Source organism: Drosophila takahashii, chromosome X, assembly GCF_030179915.1.
Source record: "Drosophila takahashii strain IR98-3 E-12201 chromosome X, DtakHiC1v2, whole genome shotgun sequence".
NCBI lineage: Eukaryota > Metazoa > Arthropoda > Insecta > Diptera > Drosophilidae > Drosophila > Drosophila takahashii.
Window position 1 is genome coordinate 17,609,703 of NC_091683.1, and position 15,918 is coordinate 17,625,620.

The 15,918-nt window shown below is 48.1% G+C and overlaps 6 protein-coding genes across 12 annotated transcripts; 4 read left to right on the forward strand and 2 right to left on the reverse strand.

The window, feature by feature from the left end:
- The first annotated feature begins 906 nt into the window (after positions 1-906).
- On the forward strand, positions 907-4,546 carry AP-1-2beta (adaptor protein complex 1/2, beta subunit). Of its 2 annotated transcripts, none has more exons than XM_017160590.3 (3): positions 907-998; positions 1,250-2,698; positions 2,763-4,546. In XM_017160590.3, exons 2-3 carry the CDS (start codon positions 1,274-1,276, stop codon positions 4,113-4,115), a joined length of 2,778 nt encoding a protein of 925 aa, XP_017016079.1. In that variant the 5' UTR covers positions 907-998; positions 1,250-1,273; the 3' UTR covers positions 4,116-4,546. The 2 variants fall into 2 exon arrangements, with proteins under 2 accessions (XP_017016079.1, XP_017016080.1); XM_017160591.3 differs by having other exon boundaries at positions 914-1,008.
- A 922-nt stretch (positions 4,547-5,468) lies between these two features.
- LOC108070184 (transmembrane protein 198) lies at positions 5,469-10,724 on the forward strand. The gene is made up of 5 exons (XM_017160553.3): positions 5,469-5,739; positions 6,375-6,740; positions 6,799-6,963; positions 7,599-7,940; positions 8,501-10,724. Exons 1-5 carry the CDS (start codon positions 5,647-5,649, stop codon positions 8,684-8,686), a joined length of 1,152 nt encoding a protein of 383 aa, XP_017016042.2. The 5' UTR covers positions 5,469-5,646; the 3' UTR covers positions 8,687-10,724.
- A 192-nt stretch (positions 10,725-10,916) lies between these two features.
- COX6B (Cytochrome c oxidase subunit 6B) lies at positions 10,917-14,569 on the reverse strand. 2 transcript variants are annotated; one of them, XM_017160562.3, is made up of 2 exons: positions 14,436-14,569; positions 10,917-11,403 (listed from the first exon to the last, which is right to left on the reverse strand). In XM_017160562.3, the coding sequence occupies exon 2, from the start codon at positions 11,376-11,378 to the stop codon at positions 11,145-11,147; it is 234 nt and encodes a 77-aa protein (XP_017016051.1). In that variant the 5' UTR covers positions 11,379-11,403; positions 14,436-14,569; the 3' UTR covers positions 10,917-11,144. The 2 variants fall into 2 exon arrangements, with proteins under 2 accessions (XP_017016051.1, XP_017016050.1); XM_017160561.3 differs by having other exon boundaries at positions 10,917-11,406; positions 14,436-14,563.
- On the reverse strand, positions 11,642-14,535 carry LOC108070186 (RNA-binding protein 25). Of its 5 annotated transcripts, none has more exons than XM_017160555.3 (3): positions 14,436-14,535; positions 13,661-13,877; positions 11,642-13,170 (listed from the first exon to the last, which is right to left on the reverse strand). In XM_017160555.3, the coding sequence occupies exon 3, from the start codon at positions 13,145-13,147 to the stop codon at positions 12,038-12,040; it is 1,110 nt and encodes a 369-aa protein (XP_017016044.2). In that variant the 5' UTR covers positions 13,148-13,170; positions 13,661-13,877; positions 14,436-14,535; the 3' UTR covers positions 11,642-12,037. The 5 variants fall into 5 exon arrangements, with proteins under 5 accessions (XP_017016044.2, XP_017016043.2, XP_017016045.2 ...); XM_017160554.3 differs by having other exon boundaries at positions 11,642-13,183; XM_017160556.3 differs by lacking the exon at positions 14,436-14,535 and adding an exon at positions 14,104-14,390 and having other exon boundaries at positions 11,642-13,183.
- Positions 14,570-14,574: 5 nt separating the features above from the next.
- On the forward strand, positions 14,575-15,225 carry Rpp20 (ribonuclease P protein subunit p20). Its single transcript, XM_017160563.3, has 2 exons — positions 14,575-14,822; positions 14,881-15,225. The coding sequence occupies exons 1-2, from the start codon at positions 14,667-14,669 to the stop codon at positions 15,223-15,225; spliced, it is 501 nt and encodes a 166-aa protein (XP_017016052.2). The 5' UTR covers positions 14,575-14,666.
- Positions 15,226-15,235: 10 nt separating this feature from the next.
- LOC108070189 (transmembrane protein 203) lies at positions 15,236-15,764 on the forward strand. The gene has a single exon (XM_017160560.2). It carries the CDS (start codon positions 15,236-15,238, stop codon positions 15,680-15,682), a length of 447 nt encoding a protein of 148 aa, XP_017016049.1. The 3' UTR covers positions 15,683-15,764.
- The last annotated feature ends 154 nt before the right edge of the window (positions 15,765-15,918 follow it).

The following is a 15,918-nucleotide window of genomic DNA, read 5'->3' on the forward strand; positions in this document are numbered from 1 at the left end:
ACAATATTTATCCTTTTACTACATCTCGTTAAATTTTTATCAGTTAGCTAGAAATTTTAGTAGGTCGAAAAATTTGTTAGAATAAAAATAGTTTCAAATTTTTACCAAAAATCAAGATCCTGATTTTTTACCTAAAAAAAAGTAGTATTTACTATTAGTATTTTGGTCATAAAAATAATAATAATGCTCCAAATATGGTGTGTCCTACCTTGTTGAACTCGTTATTAAATTCCCAATCAATTGGCATTTCAACCTGGAAATTTTTTCCATTTTTCGCAAAAAATTATGATGGTATCCCTTAAAAAAAAACAAAAATTGGGTCAAAAATTAATTTTCCCAAATCAGTTGCAAAGTGCACTGATATTAATTATAAGGTTGTAAGCTGCACAAAACAGTACGCCTTTTTGATATGGGACCATTTTTTTCCAAGTTACAGCAACAAATCTACAATAAAAAATCAATTTTTTTGCCAAAAATGATAATCCTGATTTTTCACCCAAAAAAATTAGTATTTACAATTAGTATTTTGGTCATAAAAATGGAAATAATGATCCAAATATGGTGTGTCATACCTTGTTGAACTCGTTATTAAATTCCCAATTGATTGGCATTTCAACCTGGAAATTTTTAATTTTTCCTATTTTTCGCAAAAAATCCTGATGGTACCCCTTACCAAAAATGCGATAATTGGATCAAAAATTAATTTTCTCAAATCAGTCGAAAAGTGAACTGATATTAATTATAAGGAGGTTTTAAGCTGCTCATAACCATTTTCAAGTTGATTCGTTACTATGCAGAATCACCTAAGACCAGTGGAGCACAGCTATAAAATGCAAGTGCAGTGTAAAAAGCCGGTTATCTGCGTGTCTATCGAAGTGGAACTACCGATTGAGTTGGTATTTTCCAAGTCACTCCCCGGCGAACGGTCGCACTAATTACGAAGAGAGAAAAAAAAAGCTAACAATTTTTTCAGTGCCCGAAAACTAATTATTTAAAAGGTAATTAAAGGTGAGCTGTGTGTGGAGAGGTGGAACCCTAATTCCGGTGATCCACTGTAAGCCATTCCAATCCATTCGCTGCCCTTTTTTGAGACGTGTTCAAGCTGCCGATACGCGATAGGGGCAAGTGTGTGTGTGTGTGTGTGTTGGTATTTGGGTGATTCCGCCCCCTCAAAAAGGGGCCCCCTACGCTTAGCTCACAATCAATAACCACCGGAAACCCTCTTTCCCCTCTCTCCCCTCACCCGCAGCGAGGAGCAGCATCATCAGGCGAGATGACCGATTCCAAGTACTTCACCACCACCAAGAAGGGCGAGATCTTCGAGCTCAAGTCGGAGCTGAACAACGACAAGAAGGAGAAGAAGAAGGAGGCGGTGAAGAAGGTGATTGCGAGCATGACCGTCGGCAAGGACGTCTCGGCGCTCTTCCCGGACGTGGTCAACTGCATGCAGACGGACAATCTGGAGCTGAAGAAGCTGGTCTACCTCTACCTGATGAACTACGCCAAGTCGCAGCCGGACATGGCCATTATGGCGGTGAACACGTTCGTCAAGGACTGCGAGGACTCGAATCCGCTGATCCGGGCTCTGGCCGTTCGCACGATGGGCTGCATCCGGGTGGACAAGATCACCGAGTATCTGTGCGAACCGCTGCGCAAGTGCCTGAAGGACGAGGATCCCTACGTTCGCAAGACGGCCGCCGTGTGCGTGGCCAAGCTGTATGATATCTCGGCCACCATGGTGGAGGATCAGGGCTTCCTGGACCAGCTGAAGGACCTGCTGTCCGACTCGAATCCCATGGTGGTGGCCAATGCCGTCGCTGCGCTCAGCGAGATCAACGAGGCCAGCCAATCGGGTCAGCCGCTGGTCGAGATGAACTCGGTGACCATCAACAAGCTGCTGACGGCGCTCAACGAGTGCACCGAATGGGGTCAGGTCTTCATCCTGGACTCGCTGGCCAACTACAGTCCCAAGGACGAGCGCGAGGCGCAGTCCATCTGCGAAAGAATCACCCCGCGGCTGGCCCACGCCAATGCAGCCGTCGTGCTGAGCGCCGTCAAGGTGCTGATGAAGCTGCTCGAGATGCTGTCCAGCGACAGCGACTTCTGCGCCACGCTCACCAAGAAGCTGGCCCCGCCACTGGTCACGCTGCTCTCCTCGGAGCCCGAGGTCCAGTATGTGGCGCTGCGCAACATCAATCTGATTGTCCAGAAGCGACCCGACATTCTCAAGCACGAGATGAAGGTGTTCTTCGTCAAGTACAACGATCCCATCTACGTGAAGCTGGAGAAGTTGGACATTATGATACGGCTGGCCAACCAGAGCAACATCGCCCAGGTGCTCAGCGAGCTGAAGGAGTACGCCACCGAGGTGGACGTGGACTTTGTGCGCAAGGCGGTGCGCGCCATCGGGCGATGCGCCATCAAGGTGGAGCCCTCCGCCGAGCGCTGCGTGTCCACGCTGCTCGATCTCATCCAGACCAAGGTCAACTATGTGGTGCAGGAGGCCATTGTGGTGATCAAGGACATCTTCCGCAAGTACCCGAACAAGTACGAGAGCATCATCAGCACGCTCTGCGAGAATCTGGACACGCTGGACGAGCCGGAGGCGCGCGCCTCGATGGTCTGGATCATTGGCGAGTACGCCGAGCGCATTGACAACGCCGACGAGCTGCTCGACAGCTTTCTCGAGGGTTTCCAGGTGGGTTCTTAACCTACTCTTCAAGCACTAAGTCAGTTTTTTAATTCCCCCTTCTTTTTTCCAGGACGAGAACGCCCAGGTGCAGCTGCAGCTGCTGACGGCCGTCGTCAAGCTGTTCCTGAAGCGCCCCTCGGACACCCAGGAGCTGGTCCAGCACGTCCTCTCGCTGGCCACCCAGGACTCGGACAACCCCGATCTGCGGGACCGCGGCTTCATCTACTGGCGCCTCCTGTCCACCGATCCGGCTGCCGCCAAGGAGGTGGTGCTGGCCGACAAGCCGCTCATCTCGGAGGAGACCGACCTGCTGGAGCCGACGCTCCTAGACGAGCTCATTTGCCACATCAGCTCGCTGGCCAGCGTGTATCACAAGCCGCCCACGGCGTTTGTTGAGGGTCGCGGTGCCGGCGTGCGCAAGTCGCTGCCCAATCGCGCCGCCGGCTCAGCAGCTGGTGGCGAGCAGCCGGAGAGCGGAGCCGGCGGCTCGGAGGCCATGGTCATACCCAACCAGGAGTCGCTCATCGGCGATCTGCTCTCCATGGACATCAATGCACCAGCCATGCCCGCTGCCCCGGCGGCCACCAGCAACGTGGATCTGCTGGGCGGCGGCCTGGACATCCTGCTGGGTGGAGCACCGGCAGAGGCGGCTCCCGGCGGCGGCGGCGGTGCCTCCAGCCTGCTGGGCGACATCTTCGGCCTGGGCGGCGCCTCGCTGTCGGCGGGCGTGCAGATACCCAAGGTCACCTGGCTGCCTGCGGAGAAGGGCAAGGGCCTCGAGATACAGGGCACCTTCTCGCGGCGCAACGGCGAGGTCTTCATGGACATGACGCTGACCAACAAGGCCATGCAGCCGATGACCAACTTCGCCATCCAGCTGAACAAGAACAGCTTCGGCCTGGTGCCGTCGTCGCCCCTCCAAGCTGCTCCCCTGCCGCCCAACCAGTCCATCGAGGTGAGCATGGCGCTGGGCACCAACGGACCCATCCAGCGCATGGAGCCGCTCAACAACCTGCAGGTGGCCGTGAAGAACAACATCGACATCTTCTACTTCGCCTGTTTGGTGCACGGCAACGTGCTGTTCGCCGAGGACGGGCAGCTGGACAAGCGCGTGTTCCTCAACACCTGGAAGGAGATACCAGCCGCCAACGAACTGCAGTACAGTTTGAGCGGCGTGATCGGCACCACCGACGGCATCGCCTCCAAGATGACCACCAACAACATCTTCACCATCGCCAAGCGCAACGTCGAGGGCCAGGACATGCTGTATCAGTCGCTCAAGCTGACCAACAGCATCTGGGTGCTGCTGGAGCTCAAGCTGCAGCCGGGCAACCCGGACGCCACGCTCAGCCTGAAGTCGCGCTCCGTGGAGGTGGCCAACATCATCTTCGCCGCCTACGAGGCCATCATCCGTTCGCCCTAAGCGCTCCACGGGGGATAAATGGTCAGATAGGTCAGATGGTCGGACGGCGGACGAGGAGCACAAAGCAATCGGAGCGATCAGTTTATGTGGGAGCCGACTAGAGGTTCTCTGCGGGCGTTTAAGATTAGCTCAACAAAACAAATTGTAATTTACGTATTATTATTATATTGTGTGCTGGCCACTTCGCCACTCACATTACATTATTTATGCATATATGCACACCTATAAACCAATCAAGTTTGTCGAGAGAACTGTTAATTGTTAATCGGAGCCGCATGTCCTCCATGTACTGTAACGTATGTAAAACGGTAGCGAAATCTGCGCCCCGGCTAACGTTGCGTAATCGCATTCCAAAACTCTGTAACCCTCATATGCACGGCATCTATGTACATGTACGTGTCCTAGTAAAATGTATGACATAACACACTAAATACTCGAGGCATTGTTTTCTTAATGGCAGAATGATATTCGTTCCAGTTCCTGTTTCTGTTTCTAGAAATGGAAATGGTTTCGGATCGGTAAGACTTGCGAATCGATCATTGAATTCTTCAGAATTCGATTCAATATTTCGTTTTAAATGATATATGGACCTTTCCAAAAATTCGTTTCTTCCTTTGACTTTGTTTATCATTTCTAGAACTGAAACAAAAATGGTAAAGTAAATAAATATCTAAGGTTTAGAAAACTTGGAGTCAAACTCTGGCCACGCCCATTTTTTGGTGTATTATTGTAGGAGATTGTTAACCTAAATAGAAATCCCTACGCAAATACCAGAAAAGCTATTCCAGTTACCCAAGAAACAAACCTAATATTTAGAGATTTCTTTTAAGGGTTTTCAATATTTTATTTATTTCTATAATTTTGGATAGTTTTATGGGTGGATTTCCAACAATATCAGTATTTAGTGGAAGCTTTTAAAGGGTGTAAAATGTAATAGATAGTAACTGGACCAAAATATACCTGGTCAGGGTTGCGAAGCTTCGCAGCTACTGAACTTTCGAAGCTTTCGCCACAGCCTTTCGGGGGTTGTTTTGTTTTGGTCCTTCGAAGCCCACAAGAGCGGACAGGACATCGCTGTGTTGTGTAGCTGTAGCCATCCCTGTCTGGGCCGCAGGACTGCTTCACTGTTTTCCTGTTGTACCACAAGCTATTCTGGCTTGGCCCCGATTGTAACGAGAGCCCAGAGATCCCACGTCGCAGTGCGAAATAGTCGAAAATGAAAACTAATAACTGAGGTACTGCAATATACTATACCTGAAGTAGTAAATTGGCCGCAGGATATCGGTTGTGTTCGGTGCGAGAGGATTCTGGATTCTGGGACCCAGGACTTTCAGGTGCTCCGCCCTATTTGGAAAAGGGTAGGAGGTATAACCATGCCCGAATCAGTGCAGGAATGCGGACTCGTTTTGTGCCAGTGAAGAAGCCCTTCAATTGAATCGACTCAACTGGGATATACTCCTGGTTTTTAGTTCCCGGTGGAAAAACAACAGATCCCAGTTCCATAGGTCCGCCAAAAATTTTGTCCGCCGAAATGAGGGTGGCGGCGGACATGGTCTATGACTACGGCAGCGGCAGCGAGGACTCAATGGGCACCACCCACCTGGACTGGCCCTTTCTCATCAAGGTTCGTAGCCCTCTCCCTCTGCCCCTTTCCCCTCCCCCTTTCCCTTTCCCCGCACACTCGACATATTTGCACGGTTTTTAGGTTAAGTCGAGACAATATGCAAAGTGTCGAGTATAATGTGTATAAGTGGGGGTTTGTGTGTCAATAGCTTTGTCACTGCGAGGACGAAAATGAAGCTGAACCCTTGGTTTTTAAACGGGTTTTAAAATGCAACTGCAGGCGAAGTAAACAGGAATTAGTTATTATTATGTTATTTTAAGGATATTAAATTTTTCTTAGGTTAGGTTGTAATGTTTATGATATTGTTTATCAATTTAGAAGATATCTACCATATTTTCGCTTTAATTATTAAAAAACTTAACGTATAAATAGTTTAAATATTTTTAATTCATATTTTAAAGTTAGGAGAAATTTAAGATGGGTCGAAGGACCATTTATGATCCTCAAAGTGCTAATTTGTGTGCTTTTGAGTGGCTAATGACTAGCTAGAGTGGCTAATAAGCAGGAACCAAGGCGCCATCGTCATCGTCGCGGCCCCTTGATAAGTGTGTCGTGTCCTTGGTCGCATTAGGGTGGCCCAACACATGCAACCCGTGCACCCCTGTAACCGCTGACCTCTTGACCTCCTCCCGCAGGGCATCCTCGAGGGCCAGACGTGCACGCCCACTGCCCCGGAACCGCTGGCCGCCATCCTGTGGGCCATTTTCGCCGTATTCGGCATCGTCTACGCCCTGCTTGGCTATCGATGCCTCCGCGCCGTGGGCTTCCTCAGCGGGCTGATGGTCGGCGCCAACGGGATCTTCATCCTGCAGGACTTCCAGATCACCTTCCTGGGCAAGCCGGCGGACTCGGCGCTGGCCATTGTGGCCGGCCTCCTGGGCGCCGTCCTGGGCTCCACATATCCGGTGGCCTCCGTGCTGATAAGCGCCTTCGCCGGCGCCCTGCTCTCCGGCGCCGCCATGGCCGTGTGCGTGGCCACCTTTCCGGACAACGAATTCGGGGTAAAAAATATATATTTATTTATATTTATCATATATTAAAATCCCCCTCCCTTCGCAGTACCGCGAGATCTATGTGGCCGTCGTGGGTGGCGCCGTCATCTGCTCCGTGCTGACCCTCTGCTGCGTCAAGTACGTGACCATCCTCACCTCCAGCATTGTGGGCACGGCCATGATCCTCAGCGCCATTGACTTTTTCATGCACGGCCTGGAGACCATCAACTGGGTGAGTACAAGGAAGTGTTAACCGGGTTTATAGGGATTTTTAAATTTTTAAGAACAAAAAAAAATTACTTGAAAAATCCAAAACGTTTCCATGAAGTAGTACAAAAGTTATTTATCTTTAACTATTAAGAATTTAATAGTTAATTAATAAAATAAAGTAAAGGTCTAGTAATAGTAATAAGAGTATTTTTTATATCTATATACAAAATACGGAACAATATGGAACTGATATTGTTTCAGATCAATTTTTCTATAACAAAATGGTATGTTTTTATATCAATAGGGTACAAAATCATATATTCGGAAATATCATTTTGATATGAAAACAGAAGGGACCAATATTGATAAGAAAAAATACCCGATGGATGATTATTTTTGGTCTTTTTTTTCTCTGTGTACCTATAGGTATCACTGAGTTACTACATTAGAGACACAGGTGGAAAAACAAGATTTTTGGTTTATTAATTCAAAAAAGTTATTTGAGTTTTAATCTCTGCTGTGTAATAATTTAAACGTGAAAACTTAAAAGACGTTTATCTCAAATGCTTTTTTTTACTTATCCGAAAAAATTGAATTAATCAGTAGTACCCGTTACAAATTTTAAATCTTAATTTTGTATCTTTTTCACCTCCTTAGATAATCGGAATGCGGCCGCATCCCTTGCCGCCACCCTGCTACGGAGGCCTCCTGATCGCCGCCTGGCCCGTCACCATCGTCCTCAGCATCATGGTGCAGTGCTTCATCACCGCCTGGCGCGTCGACCATCGCAAGCGTGTCTACATGAGGCACCACAACCACCCCGGCCACGCCCACAACGCCCACCTGCCGCACAGCCAGCAGCAGGTGGGCCCGGGCCACGCCCTCGCCCCCGTCCGGCGGTCCCAGTCGCGCACCCGCGAGACGCGCGAGGAGGCCAGGCAGCGCAAGTTCCGGTACCTCTACCAGGTGCGCACGGCCCGCGGCGACATCATATCGCAGGTGAGTAGAGTACTCGGACATCTATTAAACTTCATTGTCTTTCGGTTTGAAAATATAATTATAGTAGGAAAAAAATCTAAAAAATACTAGACTTTTGAAACCCTTTTTTTAAATGTTTACTATATGTATATACCATATCAAATTATCCATATTTTGAATATATATTTATTTTTAAGTAATATTATCAGCTTTTTTTTAAAGAAATAAAATTGATAGCATATTTTTATAAATATTCGACAACCCTTATGGTTTAGTGAATGAATTGATTTTGGATTGAATCCACCGATTTTAGACTTCCATATAAATAACTAAATTAATAGGTATACATGTCTTAAATATCTATCCTTTTAACAGTGAATAGGCATTCTTCTTGATTAATCTAAAATTGAATAATAAATCTAAAGAATTTGAAACGCGTTTAACATGAGTACTTTTACATTAACAGATTTTAAGAGCCAAGGAATTTCTGTGGCATTTCCAAAAATATTTAAATTAAACTAAATTTGTAAATAATAATCTCGAAGAATTTTGAAATCGAATGTATAAATCTCTCGTTTCAGAACTTCGTTTCGGCCCTGCAGAAGCGCATCCAGCTGAGCGGCACAGAGACGCCCTCCGAGCGGTCGATCAAGAGCAGCTCGAACGAGCGGAACACCTTCCGCAGCGACCGCACCCACTTCACCACCATCCACGACCCGGACTCGGAGCTGTGCGACAAGATCGAGATCGTCCGTGACATTGGATAACAAACAAGCAATAGCTACATGTAACTATACCCGTAAGGGGGCTACGGGGCTGCGGTACTCGGGCGTGGACGGAACTTGGGTCGGGGGATGGGCCAGATCGGCATAGTTGGGCATAATCGGGGGACTCTAGAGAGTTCCGCTGACGAGGATTAGGATGACTCAGACAAGTACGGTTGCATGTAGACTTTGTAGATGCGGCACCAAGTGCCAGACACCAGACAGAAACGGAAAAAACGGAGAAGGATCATTGGAAGCTTTAAATATCTGAGGATATATACGGATCTGGAGCTGGTTTACCGCACACTGGAGCAATCTCGAGAGATCAGCGGGACAAGAAGTATTAGACTAAGATTAATTGAATCGTGCACAGCTAGAAACTAAGACATCCGATTGCCGATGGAAGCTTTCGTTCTCTTCACTTATTCGAATGTTACTAAGGATAGAAATACTTACTATAGCAGATAATAGATATCGGATAACGAGTGATGAATACTTCGTATTCCTATTCCTGCAACTAAAACTAAAACTAAACCTAACCAAGTACTAGTAAAGCTTCTCCCACTTCGAATATAGCCAGGCAGCCGCAATTACTAATCAGTTCATATCTGTGTTATAATTATACGATTCAAGGACATTTCGTTCCATTTCAACTATCAAGTAAATAGGCCTAAGAATTACGTTGTAAACTCTATATATCCCGGAACACAATACCATACAATACAATACCTAATAAGTACAATAACAGAGGGAAGGATGGGAATTACACACGCATTATGTAAGACCCATACTCAATTTAGTGCGACAGAAGCATATTCGAATTATAAACCTGTACAGTTGGAGCCACAGCCATTTAGAGTTAGTCTTAGTGTTAGCCTGTCGATAAGCCAAAGCTAAGCCATTCAATTGTCGATATATGTAACTCACAATCGCTGCAAGGGAAGGGAATCCAAAATTCAGCATTGAGCCATTGAACCCCCTTAACGATCCGCTCGATCAGCCGTCTTAGCACTATCCTTAAGATTAACGTTCAAAATATATATACATACCTAGTATAAGACATTAGATCCATGCAAACAGCGGTACAAACTCAAAGAAATTCACGCGATTAATGCAAAGAGATGGTAAGTGATATGCAACAATTTTGAAATGTCTAGTTAAGGGGCCTAAGGAACTATGCTCAGCTTCTAGAAGTTAAACTCTAATAGTTATTAGCGGTCTTCCATAATCATTCCCATAAATTTTACTAGTTTAAATGCCAATTATCGTATCATATATGAATTTAACTAATAGGATTTTTCCATAACTTCTGTACCCCATTATTCTATTAGATAGTTGGGCTCATTAACTAGACAATTACAACAAAAAACAAGAGGATAAAATAGATTTAAAGAAGAGATGATCAGAAGGAGCTATCCAAACCTTCAAGGATTGGACATTGCCAGGCAGAAACTTCCATATCGAATCGGTTGGTTTCCAAATCGCAAATATGTAACTCAAGTTTCCTGTTAAGTTGATTAGCGCCTAGTTTTTGGGAATTGCTGCCGTCCGCAATTGTTGATTTTTTCCCATCAAAAGTCACAAATTGTTGGGTATTTTTCAAAACTTAAAACTTATTTCCACCAAATGATTTAAATTTAAATCAACAAAATATATATCCAATAGTTTGTGACCTGTTTCTGTATAATTTCCAATAAGTTGTTAGTTCCTCTCGTTGTTTTAATGTTCAACAGCAATGTCTAATCGGAGGATAAGGTACGTTTTATATTTAAGTTTGGCGAATAATAAGATTTTGTAAGACAAGTGTCGAGACACACTTAATCCAATATAATGAAACGGATAATAACTGCAAACTAAAGTAGAGGAAATCATAAAAGAGTTGCACATATGTATACACTAATAAAATTCAAGTAAATAAAAAAAGATTCATTAAAAGGCCAAAAACGATTGGATGTGACTTTGGTGGAAATATTGGACTAGACTGCTAATGAAAAACATCTTGTAAAAGCCAAAGAGAAAGCATATTAAATAAACGATGCAGGCCACACGTGTGTTTTTCTTCTATCTATCTATCCATCTAGTTGAAGGATCCTCCGAGCCAAATGAGGAAACGATGGCCCCTTTCTCGTGTCTAATAGTTTATTAATTAATAACACATCGGAATACAGTGGCGTGGATCTGATTCGAGCTCCTCTTCGGCCAGCAACAAGATGAAGAAGAAACAAACGGTCGATTCGGATTCAGAATTCAGTTAATTGAACATTTGTGTATTTGTATTTGACGACGATAATCTGCATTCATCGCTCGGGAAAGCACAAACATGAACAAGTAGTCTCTGTTGCAATTGCTGGATTCTGATGGCCACACTCCTCTACGTCGCTACTTCGCTACGTCCGCCCATCCATCGTGTCCTCTGTGTGCTTTGGGGTTGGTGTTTGGGGTTGCGGTGACCTCTAGATCTCTAGATGCGGCCCGGGAATGTGCCGCTCTCGCGCTGGTCGTCCCACTTCTCCACCCAGGCGTTGGGACACATCGACTTGTAGACCTTCTGGAAGTAGTTGCAGGGCGCAAAGTCCTCGCCGCGCTTCTTCTGGCAGCGGTGGAAGTCGATGTACGACTGGTAGCAGTAGCGGGTCACGTTCTGGTTGGGGAACCGTGGATCGAAGGGGGCGGTCTCCAGCTTGTAGGCGGACATGTTGCTGCTGTCTGACGATTTGTCGCTGCTTTTGTTTTTGGACATGAAAAATTGCATAGAGACTTTAGTTGGAAAGGGAACGGAAAAGTAAAAACCAAAAGGGAAGGCGAAAATCATCGATCGAATCGCAACCAAATGAATGAAAAAGAAAGAGATGGATGTGGGTGTACATAACCAAGGGGGTGAAAATGAAAATAAAGTTAAATACAATTTGAGTGCAAAAACGGGTAGGAAGAGATAGATATATAAATCACAAAGGTTAGTTCTTCAAGTTTGCGGTTGCTTAATGAGCGGTATATGTATATATATATATATCGTAATCATATTTTATAGAGAGATACATCTCGCATGGATCTTCTAAAAGTACTTCTTACTGGCTAGATTATGATTATCGTATTATGTGTATAAGGATCGAGGCAGCGGCTAGTCCCTCGACCCGTGTGAAAAAAATACAAATTACACAGCTCGAAAGCCCTCGACTACGTCTACAAACTACGGATCTCTGTGCCCGCCTCTATTCTCGTGTTTCAAAAATCCTCTGAGGGTCTAGTGTCTAGTGAATGGGACTGGGTGGTATTGGTCGAATCAAAATCGAATTTCACGTTTCTCTGCTCGGCCTGCGTTCAAGTTCAAGTTTCCTGTTTCCCGTTTCCCGCTTTCTACTTGACCAGCGGCCGCTTGCCATTGTCCGTATCGCAGGCGTTGCTCTTGTACTTGTTGACCTCGGCCAAATACAGTGACCAGAAGTCCTTGGGGTCCACGTCGCTCTCGTTGGGCGTCTTCAGCTTGGCCACCACGCCGGTCTTCAGCACCTTTCCGCCGCGACGTCGTCCCACCAGCGGAGGTGGCGGCGCCGACTTCCCAGCAGCGGCGGCTGCAATATACGGAGCCGCAGCGCTGCTGGCAGCCCCAACAGCAATCGCAGGAAGCGCGGGCGCCGAGGAGGAGGATGCCTCCGCCGAGGCCAACTGCTGCTGCTGCTGCTGTAGCATCTCCTCCATGGCTCCTGGCTGCTGCTGCATCGGCTGCTGCTGCTGTTTCTGGCCCTCCTGCATCTTCTTGAACAGCTCCATGAACGAGCCGTCGTTGGCGAAGACGGGATGCGAGGGCGGCTCCGGCTTGGGCGGCGGATACACCTTGCCCTCCCGGGCCAACGCCTCGCGCAGCTTCTGCTCCATCTCGCGGTGGATGCGCTCCTTGTCGAAGGGCTCGTCGGTGTCCAGGTTATAGTAGGCGCCCACTGCCGAAGCGGCGGCAGCGGCACTCATGCTCTTGCCGGCCATTTGTACTTGTTCTGCGGCGGCGGCGGCGGCAGCGGCTGCCTTCTGTACGGCGCTCAGTTCTGATCTGCCGGCGGACGAGGGCTGGTGGCCCCTGCGCTGGCCGCTGCTGCTGCTGCTGCTGTTGGTTGAGGGGTTCGAGGCGGAGGCTGGCGATTCCGAGCGGCGGTAGTGGCTGGAGCGCCTCGAGTAGTCACGCTCCCTGGAGTCGCGATCCCTGTGGTAGCGGGACGAGGGACGCTGCTGCTCGTGGCGACGGCGCCGCTGGCTAGAACGCTCCTCGGAGCGGCTGCGACTGCGACTGCGGGAACGCGAACGGCTGCGACTGTAGCGATTGCTGCGCTCCCGCTCCCGATCCCGATCCCGCTCCCTGTCCCGCCTGGAGGAGGAGGCACGCTCGTAGTAGCCGCGCTGCTGATGGCCACGTGCGGTGCGCCGCTGCTGGTCCTCCTGATCCTGCTGATAGTAGGGCAGCCGGGCCGCCGACATGTCGGATGGATGTAGTAGATGATCTGCAATTCGAAACTGTGCCGCGTTAAATCGAGCAGTTGGCAGAGGCGCGTTTATACGAAATACCTATGTATACACAATATCAGTATGCTTTCTGTTTTTTTTTTTTGATATATATATTCGATCTGCTCTGTTCTGGCGTTCTGTTTGGTTTGGCTTTTTGGTCAGAATCGAGAGTCTAGCGAAATTTGTGGCCCCGACTTGACTTGGCTGGCGCAGGGCTCCTTGACCTGGCCGGAAATTGGATCAGGAAATGGGTTCAGGAAGGGATTGGGATGGGATTGCGAGCCTGAACTCCAACCAAGTGCCAGGGGAACCGGAAGAGGCTCTCTGTTCTCGAGACTCTTATGCAATTTGGATACTCAGATACTCAGACTTTGACTTGGATTTTTGGAGGCATTGGATTTTCGATTCGATTTGATTTGATTGGATTGCTTTGATTTGATTTGGCTGGCAGATTTCTGTTTGATAAAATGAGAAATGGTAATTTACTTGTTTGCGATGTCCGCTGCTGATGTTCTTGTTGTTGTTGCTGCTGCTGTTCCAACGTTGCGGCTACGTTACGTTATCGTCCGTGGTTGTTCCTGCTGTTGTTGTTGTTGTTGTGGAGAATCCTTCCAGTTTAGTTCGAGTTTCAGCTCGAATCTATTCTATGCTTAACTTGCGATTGCGATTGCGACTCTGAAACGTATCGGATTTTCGGATTCGCCTGCATGGAAAAATGACTTGAACGCATGAATACAAAACGTTACTCGAACCAGGAAACGCGCGGTGCAGGGGATTTTGATTTTCATTTTGATTTTGATTCTGTCTTTCTGGCTACAAAATTAGTTATATTTTTATGGGGACTCTGCTTTACCTATTCTTGTGTCCACCCTCGCCTCTTTTTGGCGAGCGGTGACTTATGTAACCTCAGGGGAGGGGGGACAACTTACGGATGAGGATTCAGATGCAGACTGGGCCCCCGGTCCACGCCCCTTACGCCCACTTCTTCTACCCCCGAGTGCACCAGCGAGTTATGTAACTTGTACTTTTTTCTTTCTTTTCTTTTTTTCCTGCTGCGAATTCCTCCGCCAGCGGAAGTGTTAGTGCGCTAGTGTCTATGTGTGTGCGTGTGTGTGTGTTACGAGTTGCGAAGTTTTCATTTGTTTGCCTTGTGGCCAAGTTCCTGCTTTCTTTGGTTGGCTTCGATCGATCGATCGATCGATCGGATCGGTGCCTTGGCTTACGGTCTGGTTAGAAGGTGCGGATAATGCCTAAAACATACCTTTGTTGTTACGAGAGTACGACGAAAAATTTTCAACTGGCGAGAATCTCACGAGCCCGACGATAGATTGGCGATGGACGAAAAGTATCGAGAGCTGTCAGCGTGACAGCTAGGGCCGGGTTGCCAGATCGTCGGCGACACGCGGCCAGTGTTGGGCAGCGACTGGAGTCCGAATCTGTGACACGCGCAGATGGGAAGAAACACAAGTCGCCTCCTCCGCCGCCGCCGTTGATGATGGGCAGCAATCCTCCCGAGCACGGGACCAAGCCGAGATCCACCAGACCCCACAGACAACAGAACCACCGAGTGGTGCGCAAGCAGCCGCCGCGACCGGCCGTCAGCAGCGACCGCCACAACATCTACATCACCAGCAAGACGGATTTCAAGGCAAGTGTACGGAAATTGCTCCACCTACCAAGTGATAATCTTAATTTTACCTGCCCAGGCCCAGCAGCGCCGCTGCGAGGAGCTGCTGAACTCCGGTGCCCGCGAGATCTTCCTGCACTGCATGGGCTTCTCGGTCACCCGCGGCCTCAATCTCGCCCTGCGCCTCGTCCACAACTCGGAGGGCGCCCTCAGCTACGCGATCAACACGTCCACCGTCCACCTGGTGGACGAGCTGCATCCGCTGAGCGATGACCAGGACGTAACCTTCCGGCAGCGCAACAACTCGGCCCTGCACATCAAGATCTTCAATCGCAGCCTCTTCGACATCGTTGTGCCGCAGCCCTCGCAGTCCCAGAACCAATCCCTTGGCCAATTCCGGGGCAAACCGAAGCCCAGGCAGTAGAATAGATAGGATGTTCAAGCTATCGGAGCTGGTGCGCTGGCTGGGGCTCACCGAGTTCGAGATCCTGGTCAATTTGTGCGGCCTGCTGGTCTTCACCATCACGCTGGCCGTCAAGCTGCATCTGCAGGCGCGGATTGGACCCGGGGGCATTTTACCCGAGCCCATGGGCGACTGGTTCACCGTCTTCAGCCCCCTGTTCTTCATCGACATCTGCAACGCCTACTTCTGCGTCATCGTGGGCATTCGCATGTATCTGGACTCGAACAACAAGCGCAAGGCCCTGCATCGGTTCATGTGGAGCACCTACTTCCTGGTGCTGATCGCCATCTTCAAGTACCTGCTCTGCCTGAAGCTGTCCAGCAAGACGGGGCTCGAGTACTCGGAGGTCTTCTCCCCGATCTTTGTCCTCCTGCAGCTGGTGGCGGTGCGAGCCTGCCAGCTGCCCAACTCCATATGAGAGCCTAGACCTATTGACCTACTATACATATTCATAGTCCTAATACGATACGATACATATATTCTTTCTGATCTGATACGGATATTATGGCTTTTTATGGAATGGTTCTAAAAACAATATAATTTTTCATGATTTTTAATTAATAAGGGGGGTAAAATACATTTTTATATGGGCATGATAAAATTTTTTTTCTAAATTATTCCGAATTATTTTCATTTACTCCGAATTCCAGTGTT